At 39.0% G+C, this 15,803-nt stretch overlaps 1 protein-coding gene across 3 annotated transcripts in view; it reads right to left on the bottom strand.

Annotated features, from left to right (window-relative positions):
- The window catches only part of EPS15 (epidermal growth factor receptor pathway substrate 15), a 122,962-nt gene extending 118,442 nt beyond the window's left edge, over positions 1-4,520 (bottom strand). For all 3 annotated transcript variants that reach the window (XM_031465112.2, XM_064493592.1, XM_064493594.1), the window contains exon 1: positions 4,387-4,520. In XM_031465112.2, coding sequence (XP_031320972.1) covers positions 4,387-4,419 — 33 coding nt within the window. In that variant the 5' untranslated portion in view covers positions 4,420-4,520. The remainder of the gene's footprint in view (positions 1-4,386) is intronic.
- Positions 4,521-15,803: the final 11,283 nt, after the last annotated feature.

Here is a 15,803-nt window from a genome sequence, read left to right as displayed (position 1 = left end):
CTAGTGAGAGAGGAGATTAGAACGATTCATTACCAAATAAAGATGCTCAGTCTTTTTCTACTATATGTTAGTCTGCTATTATTGTTCTGTCTGCAAACAGAGTGAAAACAAAAGAATACACTCTTAGGTTATTCCTGGCAGACTCCCTATTGGACAAACCCAACTGTTCCTAATTAATTTTAACTATGACAGCTCCTCCCAAATGCTGAACATTCCAAGCCATTTTTGAAAATGTTAGATATCACTCAAGGAAGCAAAGATATCCTGAGTATACTGAATTGTAATTGCAGGCAAAAAAGAAAAATATCATTATTGTACCTTTTCCATAGTAGGAACTCAAATAATATGTCATGTTGAATAAATACTCCTTTTCTTCCTCTGAGAAACATGTTGTAACTTTCATACTCTGCCCTGTATTTACCATCATAATTGTTAAACCAGACCACTAAAGTGATACACATATTTATACTGTGTACTTTTTTAAAAATGAAAGTAAAAATAAACAACAGAAACTGTGAAATTATGGGAGATTTCCCCCCTCAATTTCCAAACTTCCTGTAATGCAGTTACATCACTCTTGCAATTTAAAAAAGCATTAAAAGGAAAAGTATTCTGATAGCATTTATTATTTTTGACCATACACTAAGATTCTTTTAATTATGTCCCATTCTAAAGATTTTTTTATTATGGAAAAAAATCCTTGCTAAATTAAAACAAGAAAACTTCAGGATAAAGCTGAACTACTGGAGGATTATTTAAAATATTTATATTATGCCATCTTTCAATAAAAGAAAATCTTTATCATCATCAAGAGCACCACTTGTGCACCCACAAGTGTTGTAAAGACACCAGGAAAGGTACTAGAGATTCAGAGGCAAAAGACATTGCTTCCCTCCTCAAGACAACAGGGCATATACTGAGAAAGAATAAAAAATACAAGGGAGCAATGGATTTGCCAAGCATCTAGTACACTGAGAAGTACAGAAGACAGCTTTTGGGGTCCTACAGACCTTGGTTCAAATCTCAGATCTACCACTTACTAACTTATGTAAATTACTTCCCTCATTTATAAAATGGAGTGTTAGGTTAACTGAAGCAAAATGTCTGGCAAATAGTAACACCCAAAAAGAAGCTAATAGTATCATTATTATTAGAGATTCAGGCTTAAGAAAGAAATAGGCAATCAGCAAAGTTTAAAAAAAGGAAGTATTAATATCTCTTTTGTAATCTACCACCATAAGCAAAAATCATAAATCTTTCTCACTCAAGTTCACTTCTTATTGACAAGAAGGAAACAGAACATCTAGTGAAGACAACTGAAATTAGAAAACACTAAGGCTTTACAGCACTAAAGTACTCTAGGAAAGTCACCACTACATCTCCAAATCACAGAATATGATCTAAAAAAAAAGAGTGTTAGTTGGAAAGGCCTTAGGTCAGCTAATTCAAACTTCTACTAGAATGTAAACACCATGTTTTGTTTGCCTCCAAGCTCTAAGAATTATTATCTATTTTGTTCATTAGTATATCCTTAGTACCTAGAATAATACCTAGCACAAAATGAGAATGAATATTAAAACTAATAAAACTGAGGCCTGGAGATTTAACTCAATGCCACACAGTTAGCTGTTGGCAGAACTTGGACTGCAAAGTTTCATTATTCTAGTATTCTATCCTGTCCAGAAGATAGAATATGATAATTTAGACAATTTATTTTGGAGGTTGGGAGCTGGAGGGTTGGTTCGCAAGCAGAGGAAAGAGGATGGAAAGAGTAAATTAAGACATTTTTCATGTTGTTTCTCCCAACTGTCAGTTTTGCTTAATTGATAAAGACAAAATATTATAAACAAGACAATCCCAGAACAGTGCCTAGCACATAATAGGTACTTAACAAATACTGGCTGAATGAATAAATCTACTCCAAAACCATTATTATCTCAGGACCAGAGGCAGAAACTAACTGCAGCATCTGTTTAATCTTTGTAACTGTCATAGAGCCCTTTAGAATTTTCAAGTCATTCATAAGACAAACAGTTATTAATCACTTTCTTCCAGATGGGCACTGAGGGAGAAAGCTGAATTGAAAGATGTCCCTGCCCTAGAGGATCTCTCACTAGAGTATATCTATGTCTAAGTCTGTGAGTTGTGGGGGGTGATGGTGACACAAACACATCAATAATGAATGTGAAACCACACTGCGTTGTTACCTGTTTATTTGCTTCAAGCAGTTAAAAAATTAAACTAAACACAAATCAGCCAAGTTTTTAAATAACAGGGAGGCACAGTAGGGTAAATTTACCTTGGGAAGGTTCTTTTTCCTGTGCCTTTACAATATATCTTATTGCCTCAATGTCTTAAAAATCAAAATATTCTAAATTGACTTATTTCAATTATCAATATAAATGAACCATCAATGTGTGTTCTCTCATATGTGAAACACTGAAGGATAATACTCCTGATTCAGTATTTACTCTGCGTACGTGTTAATATTTAAATATATAGCCACAAGAACATATTTAAATTATTTGTCTACAAAAACTGACAGAGCCTGAAGAAAATATCCAGAGATGAATGATAGTAAATAGAAACCGAAAACAGTCTTACCCAGGGAGAGACTAAAGTATGCACACAACTAAGAAGCAAATCTACAGGAGTCTTCAAGAGAACAAAATTTTTAAGGGAAAACTGATAGAATTGGCCAACAGAGCCTGAGAGCAACAGTGTGCCAACAAGATTTTGGTTAATGCCTATCACTAACCAGACTAATAAAAAGTGAACACCCAAAAGTCAATGTTGCCATTCCTTGAATTTGAGTTTCAGTAGAACCCTTCCAAAGAGATTTGCCATCAAGAATAAATCGACAGATTTCAAGTATTCTCCATTACCTGCTTGCCAAAATAGAGTAAGCAACAACCAAAGAAACTGGGAAATAAAACAGACTTCACTTATGAAGCTGGTAATTCCTGCAAGCTGAAGGTAGTCATTTTACTTAAGGCACATGTTTATATGTGATTCCCGGTTCCTGGGGAGAACATTTTTCACTTAGTCTCTCTATCCTAGAATGCTAGGCAAAACACCTCCCAAAGTCTCTTGGTCCCGACACAGAAAACTCTCCAGCGCAAATGTATAACCTAACCCAGTGTTTTACCCTAGAAGCCCTGACAAATCCAGGCCAAGGAGACTACAAGGTGGCAGAGACATACTACAGGCAGGCAGGAAAGCTGGGGTGGGACCCAACAGGGAGGTACATGACCACCAGCTCTGGAGGGAACAGGTTGAGAAGGTGAGGCTGGGGTGAGTTTTGGTCAAAAAAGCGGGAAGGGACTGACAGGTGCATCACCTCATCATCCTGGACATCACGGAAAGATTGTAATTGTCTTTTTTTTACAGAGACGGAGGAACGAGGCTCCCAGAATCAGTAATGTTGAGCGGTTTTCTGGGAAGCACAAGGATTGGAATCTAAAGGAAGCAGGTGTGGTGATGATTCCCCCAGGACGAGTGATCTCTTAGGTCGTTTCCAGCACCAAGACTGGCGGAACCATCCCACCTGTTAAAGGATGTTTCCTGGTTATCCGCTTGGACAGCGATATAGAGTCCACCGGGTAGGAGTGGTAGCAGAGTTGAGAAGACTGAACTGGAGGGGTGGAATCTTGACCCAGCAGGAAACCTTATCAAGAGGGTAAGAGGCTGAATCCAGGAAGGGGCTAGCAGGGTAAGTACGCGCTCGGGTAGGATGAGACTCATTTGGAAGAGAGGCTGACTGGAAGAAACTGCTGGGAAAGGGAGGGGTTTCGTCGAACTCCAGTGGGAAAAGGCCGGTTTGGAGAGGACAGACTAGCTTGGAGCGGGCCGTGAGCCTCTGGCTCGGTAAGGTGACTCTGCCCGGAGGGCGAGCCTCGTGAGGGTCGAGGGCTGCCCCCGGGGCGAGGCTGATCCGCGCGAGCTCAACAGGAGCTCACCTGGAGTGCGTCCGGCCTGGAAGGAGGAAACTTCCTGGGTGGGTGAACGCGGACTGGAGTGAGAGGGGCGGGCACCCACCGAGCGGGGCAGGGGGTACCGGCCACTGAACGCGGGCACGGAGGGTCGCGGAGGAGGGGGCGCCGCGTGGGGCGGAGCCGAGACACCGACCGGCCGGGGCGGGGTCGCGACTACTGCGGCGGAGCTGCCGGCTCGGGGTGGCGCCCTCCCCCAACCACACTCACTCACTCACACTCACACACACACACACACACTCACACACACACACACACGCGCGCGCGCGCGCTCTCAGTATCCGCCGCCGGCCGGGGCAGAGAGAAACTGCCCGGGTCGGTGAACCACAGGGCGGTGGGGGAGGGGCCGGGGACACCGGCCGACCGAGCCCGGCGGACGGGCGGGCGGCGTTACCTGTGTCAGGGAGAGCTGGGCCGCCGCAGCCATGGTGTTTCCATCATGCACGGGAGGGGAAGGAAGGACGGGCGGACGGGGGCTCGGGGCGGGGAGGAGGCGGAGAGAGCGGCCGGAGGCGAGGCCGGGGCGGGCGGGCGGGCGTCTCCCCTAACTTCGACAACTTCCCTCCTCTCCCCCGCCCCGCCCCGCCGGGCCCCGCCCGCCCGGCACAGGCCGCGGCAGCACCCAAACCCTGGCGCCGGAGTTTTTGCCTCCGGACCGGAGTTTGCCCCCGTGGGCCGCCTGGGAAAACCCGGAGCGGATATAAAATTAAGGCAGAGGGGCTGTGGAGGCAGAGGCAACTACAGCTTTTCCTGAGAACTTTAGGCAGGTCACCTACCCACTCTGAAAAACGAGGGAAATTATACCTAAAGTTCAGGTTGCTTGTGAGGACTAAATGAGAGGATGATAGGAAATAGTAACAGTACTTAGTATATGCAAGAATCTGTGTTAGACGCTTTATTTTTAAACTGTATAAATGAAGGAACTGAGACATAGTTGTACAAATGAGGGAACTGAAACATAACTAAGTGGCATGTGTAAGGTCATACAGCTGATCAGATAAGTGGTGAATTAGAATCCAGGTTGACACCTAAACTTTTCATTTAACCATCTGCTGTAAGGGTATAATATTCAAAAACAAGACTCTAATAAGTCATTCCCTCCAGGAGCCGAAACCTAGATGGGAGGGGGAAAGAATAGTTTCCTGGACCACTTACTTCCTGCCACACTTTGTTCAGTAAAAGAGCACTGGGACCTGCTCAGTTCTCCTAACTCCTCCCATAATCCACCTGGCAAACTCCTCCTACTGTCTCAAGACACAGCTGAAGCATCACATCCTTTGCAAAGCATCTCTTGACTTCCCCAAGACAGAGTTACACACTATCCTCTTTTTAACATTTCTTCTCTACTTAATGAAGTCATCATCACCCTAATGACTGTTGACATCTGTCAACCCTCTTGACTGAGCTCCTCAATGGCAAGGACTGTTTCTGATATATTTCTACATCCTCAGACCCTAGAATGTGTTATGTACTCAGTATAAGGCCTTAGTTCCTGCCAAGTTAAACATAACACAGCCTACATTTTCTCATGCTGCCTTCTTCAGTTGGAATAACCAACCAGTTACTTGAAATTCTCATCTTTTAAGGCTCGGTTTATATGCCACCTACTTCAAAAAGCCTTCTAGGAAGTCCCACCCCACATCTTAGTTGCTCTGATATGATCTTTAAATGCTACCTTGTTTTTAAAAGTGAGTTGAGGGCTTTCCTAAACCCCCACTAGATTGTAAAGTCCTTAGGACAAAGGGCTGACTCACAACTACATCCCTGTCACAGTTTAGCCCAGCACAGGGTAGGCCTCAATAAATGTTTCTGCCCAGAATGGGTCTTCCTGTCTTAGTCATGGTGACTTCCCTCAACAACAAACTGTAACACTATCAGGCCCACACCCCTGTTAGCATTATCATAGCAGTCCCCATTTGATACACCAGGAGGGCCTACTGAACAAAGTCCAGGATGAAGTTAGTCCCATAAGATTTTAGACCTTTGCCGCCAGAGGCAAACCATACCAGAAATGCCCCCAGAAATTCCTGACTCTACTCAGACCCCCTTTTACAAGGTCCAACCACGAAGAGCCAGGCATGCAGGTCTAGTGAGCAGCCACTTATTCAAGAGAGTCTCCTTTGGCATCTTTTTGCTGTTATTCTCTTTAACTTAGAGAAGGGGAGATAATGTTTTAAATTTCTCCCCTTCCACCTGGTACATTTATCAGCTATAACCACGACTGCTATTTCTACTTTAATTTTCTAATTTACATTGTCACTTTTGAACTTCACAACTGAAAAGCAGTAATCATCATACCCACTTTACAGATGATGTAACTGAAGGTCACAGAGGTTAAGTGATTTTCCCAAGGCTATACAGCCAATAACCAAAGCAGTATAGCATAGTGAAATAAACAAGGCTTGGACATCAGAAATATCCAGATTCCAATCCTGTCTGTACTATTTACCACCTGTACAACCTTAGGGTTATTGTGAGGATGAATGAGATAACATATATGGAAAAACCTAAAGATGTAGATATATAAATTTTATTAAGAAAGTCGAGGAATAAATTGCTATTGGGTGTACAAATTCACTTGCTATTCAAGGAGACGCCTCCAAACTATATGAGATACAAGATATTACTCTTAGGTAACAGGGATTCTTGGGAGACCCTGGTGTATAGAGTTTCCTAGAACTCAGTGTGGGGTAGTAAGGAGAATATTGGAGGCACTTAGTGTGGGAGCTCAGACAAATCATTTAACCTGTTTGAGCCTCTTTTTCTCATATATTAAAAAATGAGAAAATTAGTTATCAGACAAATGCAAATCAAAACAAAAATGAGGTATCACCTCACACCAGTCAGAATGGCCATTATTAAAAAGTTTATGGATGATAAATGCTGGAGAAGGTGTAAAGAAAAGGGAACTCTCCTACACTGTTGATGGGAATGTAATGTGGTGCAGCCACTATGGAAAATAGTATGGAGATTCCTTAAAAAGCTAAAAATAGAATTACCATGTGACCCAGCAATCTCACTCCTTGGGATATAATTGGATCCAAAAAGATACATGCACCCCAATGTTCATAGCAGCACTATTTACAATAGCCAAGACATGGAAGCAACCTGAATATCCATTGACAGATGACTAGATAAAAAAGTTGTGATATATATATCTAAACACACACACACACGCGTGCGTACACACAATGGAATCCTACTCAGCCATAAAAAAGAATAAAGTAATGCCATTTGCAGCAACATGGATGGACCCGGAGATTGTCATACTAAGTGAAGTAAGTCAGAGACAGACAAAAATCACATGATATCATTTTTATGTGGAATCAAGAAAAATGAGACAAGTGAACTTTTTTACAAAACAGAAACAGGCTTACAGAGGTAGAAAACAAAGTTATAATTACCAAAGGGGAAGGGGAGGGGAATAAATTTGGAGTTTGGAATTAGCAGATACAAGCTACTATGTATGAAATTGATAACTATAAACAGATAAATAACGAGGTCCTAGTGTATAGCACAGGGAACTATATTCAATACGTTGTAATGACTTATAATGAAAAAGAATATATATATATGATTGAATCACTGTGCTGTACACCAGAAACTAACACATTGTAAATCAACTATACTTCAATTAAAGAAAGAAAGAAAGAAAAGTTAAAAATGAGCAAATCAATGTGGAAAATGTTGAGGAAATATAAGGAATTATTATTGTTATAATTCCTGTGTGATTTATATCAGTCAAAAACAACACCTTGTATTTATGCAGTATTGCTTTTCACAGTTTATAAGTGTGTTTACATAACAGCATCCAGCACAACTCCTGGAGTTGAATAGGTACATGATAAAAGTGTGTGGAGCTGAACTGAATGCAGAATCTCATGTATAGTTAATATTTGGATCCTCATTTTATGCCCATGTCACAGCTAAGAAAACCAAGGAATAAATATTTTATAAATAACTTATTTAAGTAAGGGCCACTTAAAGCAGGTTTGGGCCTTGATTAAAATAATAGTGATGATAATCAGACCTCTCAGTAATAGAAGACTGTTTGTATTGGAATTGCCCCAGGCTCCTTTCCAGACCACCAATAATTTGTATTGGCTTCCTTCTTTGCTCATTGGTTCTGGTTTAAATTAAAAACTTGACATATATTGGGGGATGGGAATGATGGTCCAAACTCCCAAAAAGGCCTAGAACTTCCGGGATTGAATTTTTTTTTAGACTACACACCAATGACAGTTTGCAAATGTGTGTCCTAGATCTCATCAGGACACTGGGTCATATCCCAAATCTATTTTAGGAAAAAAAATGTAGCTAATGGAAGATGTATTATGATCTAATTCATTGTAGCAAGAATGAGCTTCATGGTGCAGACAAAAAGGCCTTATCTGTTTCTTCTAGGGCAACTTAATGTCTCTGGGTCTCTAAGCTTCATATTCCTTATGTGTACATTGGAGATAATAATACCTACATTTAGGTGTGTAAGGACTAGAAATCATGCATAAATGTCTTATCAAAGAGCCTGACCTGGAATGGATGCTTAATAAGTGGCAGCTGTAGGGATACCATTCTTCAAGATCACCATTGAACTCTACTGGTCAAACAACCTTCCAATTACTAAGTCAGTTTTGAAATAAGTTAACTATTAGAAAGGAGTGCCTTGAACAGCTGACACACATATCCCTGTCACTGGAAAGGCAGATGTTTCCCTAGGTAAATAAAGTTGTGTGTGATGACTTAAATCTGGATCCTGATAACCAACAATCACTACTTTGGCGTATATTATTTCATTTAATCCTCACTATAGGGGTTATTATTAATTTTATTTTACAGAAGAGGAATTTGTTCAAATTCATAGTGACAAGGCTAGGAATTATACACAGGTCTTCTGACTCAAATGTGCTTTTTATTAGGGCATGTTGCTAGTGTCCTGCAGACATTTATCACTTCCAAGAAAACTTCATAAAATGGAGCTTTTGGCCATGGAAAGCTGAAGATGAGGCTCTGGATTTATAACAATCCTGAACCCAAGATGATCCTGAAGAGGAGAACTTAGATCACGAACAGCTATGTCATTAGCCTGTCTTTCCATCTTTCCTACTATAACTCCCACTCCTCCCCACCAACCCACCCTTATGAGAAACTACAGCTACTTTTATTTCTTTATTTTCCAACTTTCAGAGATGACTGTCCTATCAGCTCTTCATGAACACTGCACGTCTGTGATGTCAGCTTTTAGAAATGCAGGAAGATTGATTGAAATTATGGGGGAAAAAAAAACTGTGAGGAGCTCTCTGAATACACAAAGAACCAGTTTATCTGCGTGAGACTTTGAGAAAGCCCTTCTATATAAATGGTGCTAAGCTACAAAAAAAAAAATTATACTACAATTGTAATGGTAATCTAGAGCTCATGCTTCCAAGCTGCTGGTTTCATAAATATAGCCCATTATTGTTCATGTTTGCCCAGGGCAGAAAAAATATGTGTGGCTGCACAATAATAACAATTGTGCTGCACAAATAACTGTCCCTGTGCCAGGGACTGAAAAGAACAAGCAGTAAGAGATTTTTAAATGCCACACACACCCAGGGTGTGATAGGACAGTTCAAAATTGTCGTCACTGCTAATTTTTCTAGGCAAGGGGGTGTCCTGGGAAGACACTGAATTTAGAACTGAGAAGACCCAGCCTGGTCCAGTCTTGGCTCTGCAACTTCCTAATTTTGTGACTTTGGACAAGTCAGAGAACTATACCAAGTCATGATTTCCTCTCCTGTAAACTGAAAGTAATAATAACACCTACCTGATGGTGCTATTATAATGATTAAGTGAGGTTTGTTGTGAAAGCAGTTAGCCTAATACCTGGAACACAGCAGACACTAGATAAACATTAGCTCCTATTGCTTCCTACTGGAGACTGTTTAGGGTTTAAGAAGCCAGAAACAGGGGGTGGGTAATACCTCAGTGCATGCTTAGTATGCACCAGGTCCTGAATTCATTCCCCAGGACTTCCATTAACAAACAAAAAGAAACCAGAAACAAAATAGAAATCATTTGTAAACATCTTCAGTGGCTTTCCAAAGCCTAACTTAAAGGCTTTTTGAATAAAGTTAGATCACTCATTAGTAACATTTATAGAGTACTGTAAAGTAAGGGAGATTATTATTACATTTATGTCTCCAAAGTTCCATTGGCTTCTATCAAGCAAGCAAATGCAGTTTTACACTTGTACTATTTCCTTCCTTTTTCTTTCCTTTTTTTTTTTTCTTTCTTTTTTTTTTTTTTTTTGATGAAGGGTCCTAGAAGCTATAAGAAACCAAAAGAATGCCATGGGAAAGAAAATGTTTACATTCAAGGCTGCAGGTCCTTTCATCTGCAGGTTTCAAAGCATTGTCTCTATCACTAATTACAAGTTCTGCTTAACATGTGGGAATGCCGAGACACCATCAAATTAAGAAGCTTGCCCTAAATCACAAGGCAAGTCTGCAGATAGGCTACAGACAGAACAAAGCTGTCCTGTTTGCCAGCCTTAGGCTCTAAAGTAGGGCACATGAGAGGCAATAGAGGCTTCAATTAATGAGGAGAAAAGTTTGGGGAATTCTGATTCTGTCCTTATGAATCATTGCAGTGACAAGAGTGTGGGCTTTAGAGTAAAATTTGACTTCAAATCTCAGCTCAGCCCCTTCCTAAATATGTAACCTCAGTGAAATCATAAATTAAGTCTTAGTTTCTTTGTCTGTAATATGGGGATATTAATTCTTACTTCTAAGGGTTTGGGGAAAGTTAAACGATAAAACTTTTGTGAAAGAGCCTAGCACAAAAGTGACTTTGAAGGTTCATGTACTGGAGAAAACTGACACCACTCATGTACACATAATGACAAATAGACAACTCTTTCAGTAAAAGATTTTTTAAGCCACAATCACAGTTGTGTCTCAGTGTAAAATGATGACTGTATATTGAACATTTCATAACACAAATAGAGGATGCCTTGTTCAGGCCATCATCGCTTTTCTTCCTTGTTTCTATGCTTTCTTTCATAGCCCAAGTTCAGACTATCAGCAAGTTTTGTTGGCTCAACCCTCAGTATATATCTGAAACTCCAAGCCTATTTTCAAAATATATTCCAGATCTGACCTTTTCTCACTATCTTAACTGCAACCATCACCTTTCTCCTGGACAACTGCTAAAGCTCCTTAACTAATATCCCTAATTCCATCTTTGCACCTAGGTCTATTCTTCTTATCATGGACAGAGTGATCTTTTAAAAACATGCAACAGATCTTATCATTTCCCTGTTTAAAACCCTCCAGAGACTTCTCATCAAACTGACCATTGGCCTACAATGGGTCCAGGTCTTTCCAGGTGAAGTATGTGTCAGCAAAGCATAGAAGAACAAGTATGTTCTGGGCATGTTGAGATATTTGCTGGAATGGAGCGTGGTGGGGGTGGGAGAGGGAGGAACTAGCAGAGGAGGATGGAGGAGGTGTTAGGAAATACCCAGAGGGAATCATGGCTGGGCCAGGATAGGCTTAGAGAAATATGTCTTTCTGGAGATTCTCGGACAGGCAAAATCACCACTGGAAGCAAATGGGACAATTATTGTTTTGTGTTGATAGTATTTTCAAATCTAATGGCCTTGATTTTTAAAAAGCACAGTCAGGAACCTACTGTAACCTTCCAAAAGGAAGTCAGGTTTATCTGCCAGGAGCCCTAACATCAGGACAGTGGTTAAGAGGAGAGACTTTGAAATCAGACAAATTTGAGATGAATCAAGGCCCTCCACTTGTAAGCTATAACACCATGAACAGGTTATTAAAAGTCTTTGAGTTTATTTCTAGGTATTTTGCTGGTTTTGTTGCAATGGAAATGTTTATGCCAGTTATAAAATTCTGGGTTTTGAAGTAAAATAATAGTGAATGAAGGGCCACAAATGGCAAAATATCCTTTTTTGTGGGTGAGTTGTATTCCATTACATATATATACTACATCTTATTTACCCATTCATCTATTGATGTGTAATTAGGATGCTTCCATATCTTGGCAATTATAGATAATGTTGCTGTTAAAAAAAATTAGTATTTCTTTTTCGTCCCATACAAGGGGTCACATTGACCAAAGCCTCACTCTGTACCTGTGTAACTGACCAAAGCCTCTCTGATGAACTTTGTGTACTAACCTGTCAATATGATACATAAATTCTTTGTCTCAAGAATGTATAAAACTGCATCTCTAACTCCTGACTAGTGAAACAGTTCTCAGAGCTTCTGAGAGTCTGTTTTCAAGGTTATAATCCTCAGTTTAGCTCAAATAAAATTCACTTTTCTTGCTTCTTAAAAAAAAAAGTCTTTGAGCCTCAGTTTTATGCAAACTATATTATAATCTTTAAGAAAATTAAATAGACAATGCTTATAAAGCATTTAGCACAGTGTCTGGCACATGGGAATGGAAATACGTGCCTAATAAATGGAGACTATCACATTACGGTTAAGGGAATGATGATTAAGGATTTGGTTATCTTTACAACAGTCCCATGTCCATTAGGTTTACGAGTAAACACTGTGTCTCATTCCTAACAGAGATCTGAAGTGAATCTGTCAATTTTTGAGTCTAAGGAGACTGTCCCTATTCACAGCAACATTTGGTTCTAAGAGATACCAAAAAAAGGGTACATACTTGCACTGAAGACACTGTCCGCTCTGTCCTCCAGTCCAGAAAATCAAAGTATATAAATAGAAGAGCAGCATCATGTTTGCATTTAATTGTATATAAATATAATTATACACCATCAGTGCTCGGTGTTTAAAGAAAAAACTTTTGGTTATTTTCAATATTGTGTCTATATTCAAGCCAAGGACTTCAGCTGATGTTCAACTAAAGAAGCAAGGATTTGACCCAAGGCTGAAGAAAAAAATTGGCTGAGACGAGCTTAAGCAGACACAATGTGTCTTTGTATTATACTGAACAACTTCAGGGATTTTTCAGGGATCATTTTGACAAAATAAAATTTTTGCTTTGCTTACTGTCAAGCTTAACCTCAAGCAAGATAAAACTGTTCTTTTCACAAACTCATACATTATAAGTAGGTAAAATCAAGGAAGTAAATAAAGTAAAATCACAGATTTAGTGTCAAAATGTTTTGGGTTCAAATCCTGCCTCTGCCCCTGGGAACTTGGGCAAGTTACTTAACCACTCTGTCCCTCATGTGTGAAATGGGGATGATAAGTCTTATGTCACTGAGCAATTGTAAGGATGAAATGATGATAATTTATATCAAGTTCTTAGTATCATGCTAGGTATACAAACAGCATTCAACGTGCTACTTTTTAAAGTTCTTGTTACATCAAAATACACTGGAGTCTAGAAAATTCTCAACATTGAATAACTGGATTCAAGAAAACCAGTTGTTTTTGAAAGACTATAGATCTGAAATTTCTGTATAAAGCAAAACACCCCTACAGTTAAACATTCACCAAAGGCTACTGTGAAAATAATTTTTTCATTATTTAACATAGAAGATAATGATTAGAACTTCAACAGTAATTATCTCAGGCCCAGACAACATCCTAATACTTCTAGCCTGGTGGGCTTATTTTCAGACCACTGATTAGAACTCCCAAGGACAGATTTATATAAAGAATGGGACTTAAAGAGCAGACAATCGGCGTCTTCCCATTTATTCATTCATTCAACAAGTAAGTTTTTAGCATATATTATTCCCCAAGCATTCTACAAGGTAGAGGAATCACAAAATTGAAAAAGACATAATCCCCACCCTCAAGAAACAAACAGACAAGAGAGGAAGACAGACAAGTAAAATGGCAATTATAAATGCAATGTTATAAAGTTAAAAGAATACAATCCCAGTGATGTGGAAACACACTGGAAGACTACAACATTGTACGGTGGGACAAGGAGAAACTTCCTAGTAGAAGCTGTGGATAGGCTGAGACCTGAAGTGTGGGTAGAAATTACCTTGGTGAAGCAAGGGATGGATAGAGAAGGGAGTGTACCAGACAGAATGAGTAAAGTACACAAAGGCCCAGAAGAAAAAGGAAGCAAGGAGATAGGAAGAATCTTGTAATTCAGTTGGGTTGAATTTTTGTTTGTAAGGCTGCAAGGTTAGGGTGGGATGCAAACTGGCCTCGTAAGATAATAAGTGAAATTTTCATTTTAAGGGCAATGTCACTGAAAGTCTCCCATCGAGGGAAATAAAAATCCAAAATTGTGTTTTAGAAAGGTAATTTTCTTTGACATTGTACAGGAGTTTCTAGACAGGGCAATTAAGCAAGACAAAGAAATAAAATGCATCCAAATTGGAAAGGAAGAAGTAAAAATATCTTTATTCACAGATGAGATAATCTTGTATATATAGAAAGTCCTAGCCAACAGGCACATGAAAAGATGCTCAACACTGCTAGTCATTAGGGAAATGCAAATCAAAACCATAAAGAGATAGCACCTCATATCTGTCAGAATGACTATCATCAAAGAGAACACAAATAACAAATATTGGAAAAGATGTGGAGGAAACGGAACACTTTTACTCTGTTGGTGGGAATGTAAATTTGTACAACCATCATGGAAAACAGTATGGAGGTTTCTCAAAAAAAGAACCACCATATAACCCAGCAATTCCACTCCTTGGTATGTTTGAAAAAAACAAAAACACTAATTCGAAAAGACATACATGCTGAGGCTCATAGCAGCATTATTTATAATTGCCAAGATCTGGAAGCAACCTCCATGTGTCCATCAATAGATGAATGAATAAAGAAGATGCAGAAGATATATTCAATGGAATACTACTCAGCCATAAAAAGAATGAAATTTTGCCATTTGCAACAACATGGGTGGACTTGGAGGGTATTATGTTAAGTGAAATAAGGCAGACGGAGAAAGACAAATACTGATATCCCTTATATGTAGAATCTAAAAAATACAACAAACTAGTGAATACAACAACAACAACAAAAAAAACAGATTCACAGGTATGGAGAACAAACTAGTGGTTACCAGTGGGGAGAAAGAAAGAAGGAGGAGAAATAAAGGAGTAGGGGATTAAGAGGTACACACTATTATGTATAAAATAAGCTACAAGGATGTATTATACAATATGGAAAATATAGCCAATATTTTATAATAACTGTAAGTGGACTATAACCTTTAAAAATTGTGAACCACTATACTGTATATCTTTAACTTATATAATATTGTATACCAACTATACTTAAATAAAAATTACTATTTAAAAATTTTAAAAATCCTAAAGAAACAAAAAAAAATTGGAATAAATAAGTTTAGCAAGGTTGCAAGATGGAAAATCAATATACAAAAATCAGCTATATTTCTATACACCAGCAGTGAATAATCTGAAAGTGAAATTAAGAAAACAATTTTACTTACAATAGCATCAGAAAGAAAAAGTACTCAAGAATAAATTTAACAGAAGTATAAGACTTGTAATTGAAAGTTACAAAACATTGAAAGAAATTAAAGAAGACCAAAATAAGTGGAAAGATTTCTCAAGTTCATGGATTAGAAAACTTAAGTTTGATATGGCAATACTTCCCAAACTGATCTACAGATTAAAATGCAATTTCTATCAGAATCCCACCTAACTTCTTCGTAGAAATTAACAGTTCTAAAGTCCCTATGGAATTGCAAGGGATTCAATCTTGAAAATAAAGAACAGAGTTAGAAGATTCACATTTCCTGATTTCAAACTTACTACAGAAGTATGATAATCAAGATTGTGTGATACTGACATGAGGAGAGACACATAAATCAATAGAACAGAAGTGAGACTTT

Source organism: Camelus dromedarius, chromosome 14 (genome assembly GCF_036321535.1).
Source record: "Camelus dromedarius isolate mCamDro1 chromosome 14, mCamDro1.pat, whole genome shotgun sequence".
Taxonomy (NCBI): Eukaryota; Metazoa; Chordata; class Mammalia; order Artiodactyla; family Camelidae; genus Camelus; species Camelus dromedarius.
The sequence above is the reverse complement of the archived record's forward strand: the minus strand, read 5'-3'. Positions and strand labels throughout refer to the sequence as shown.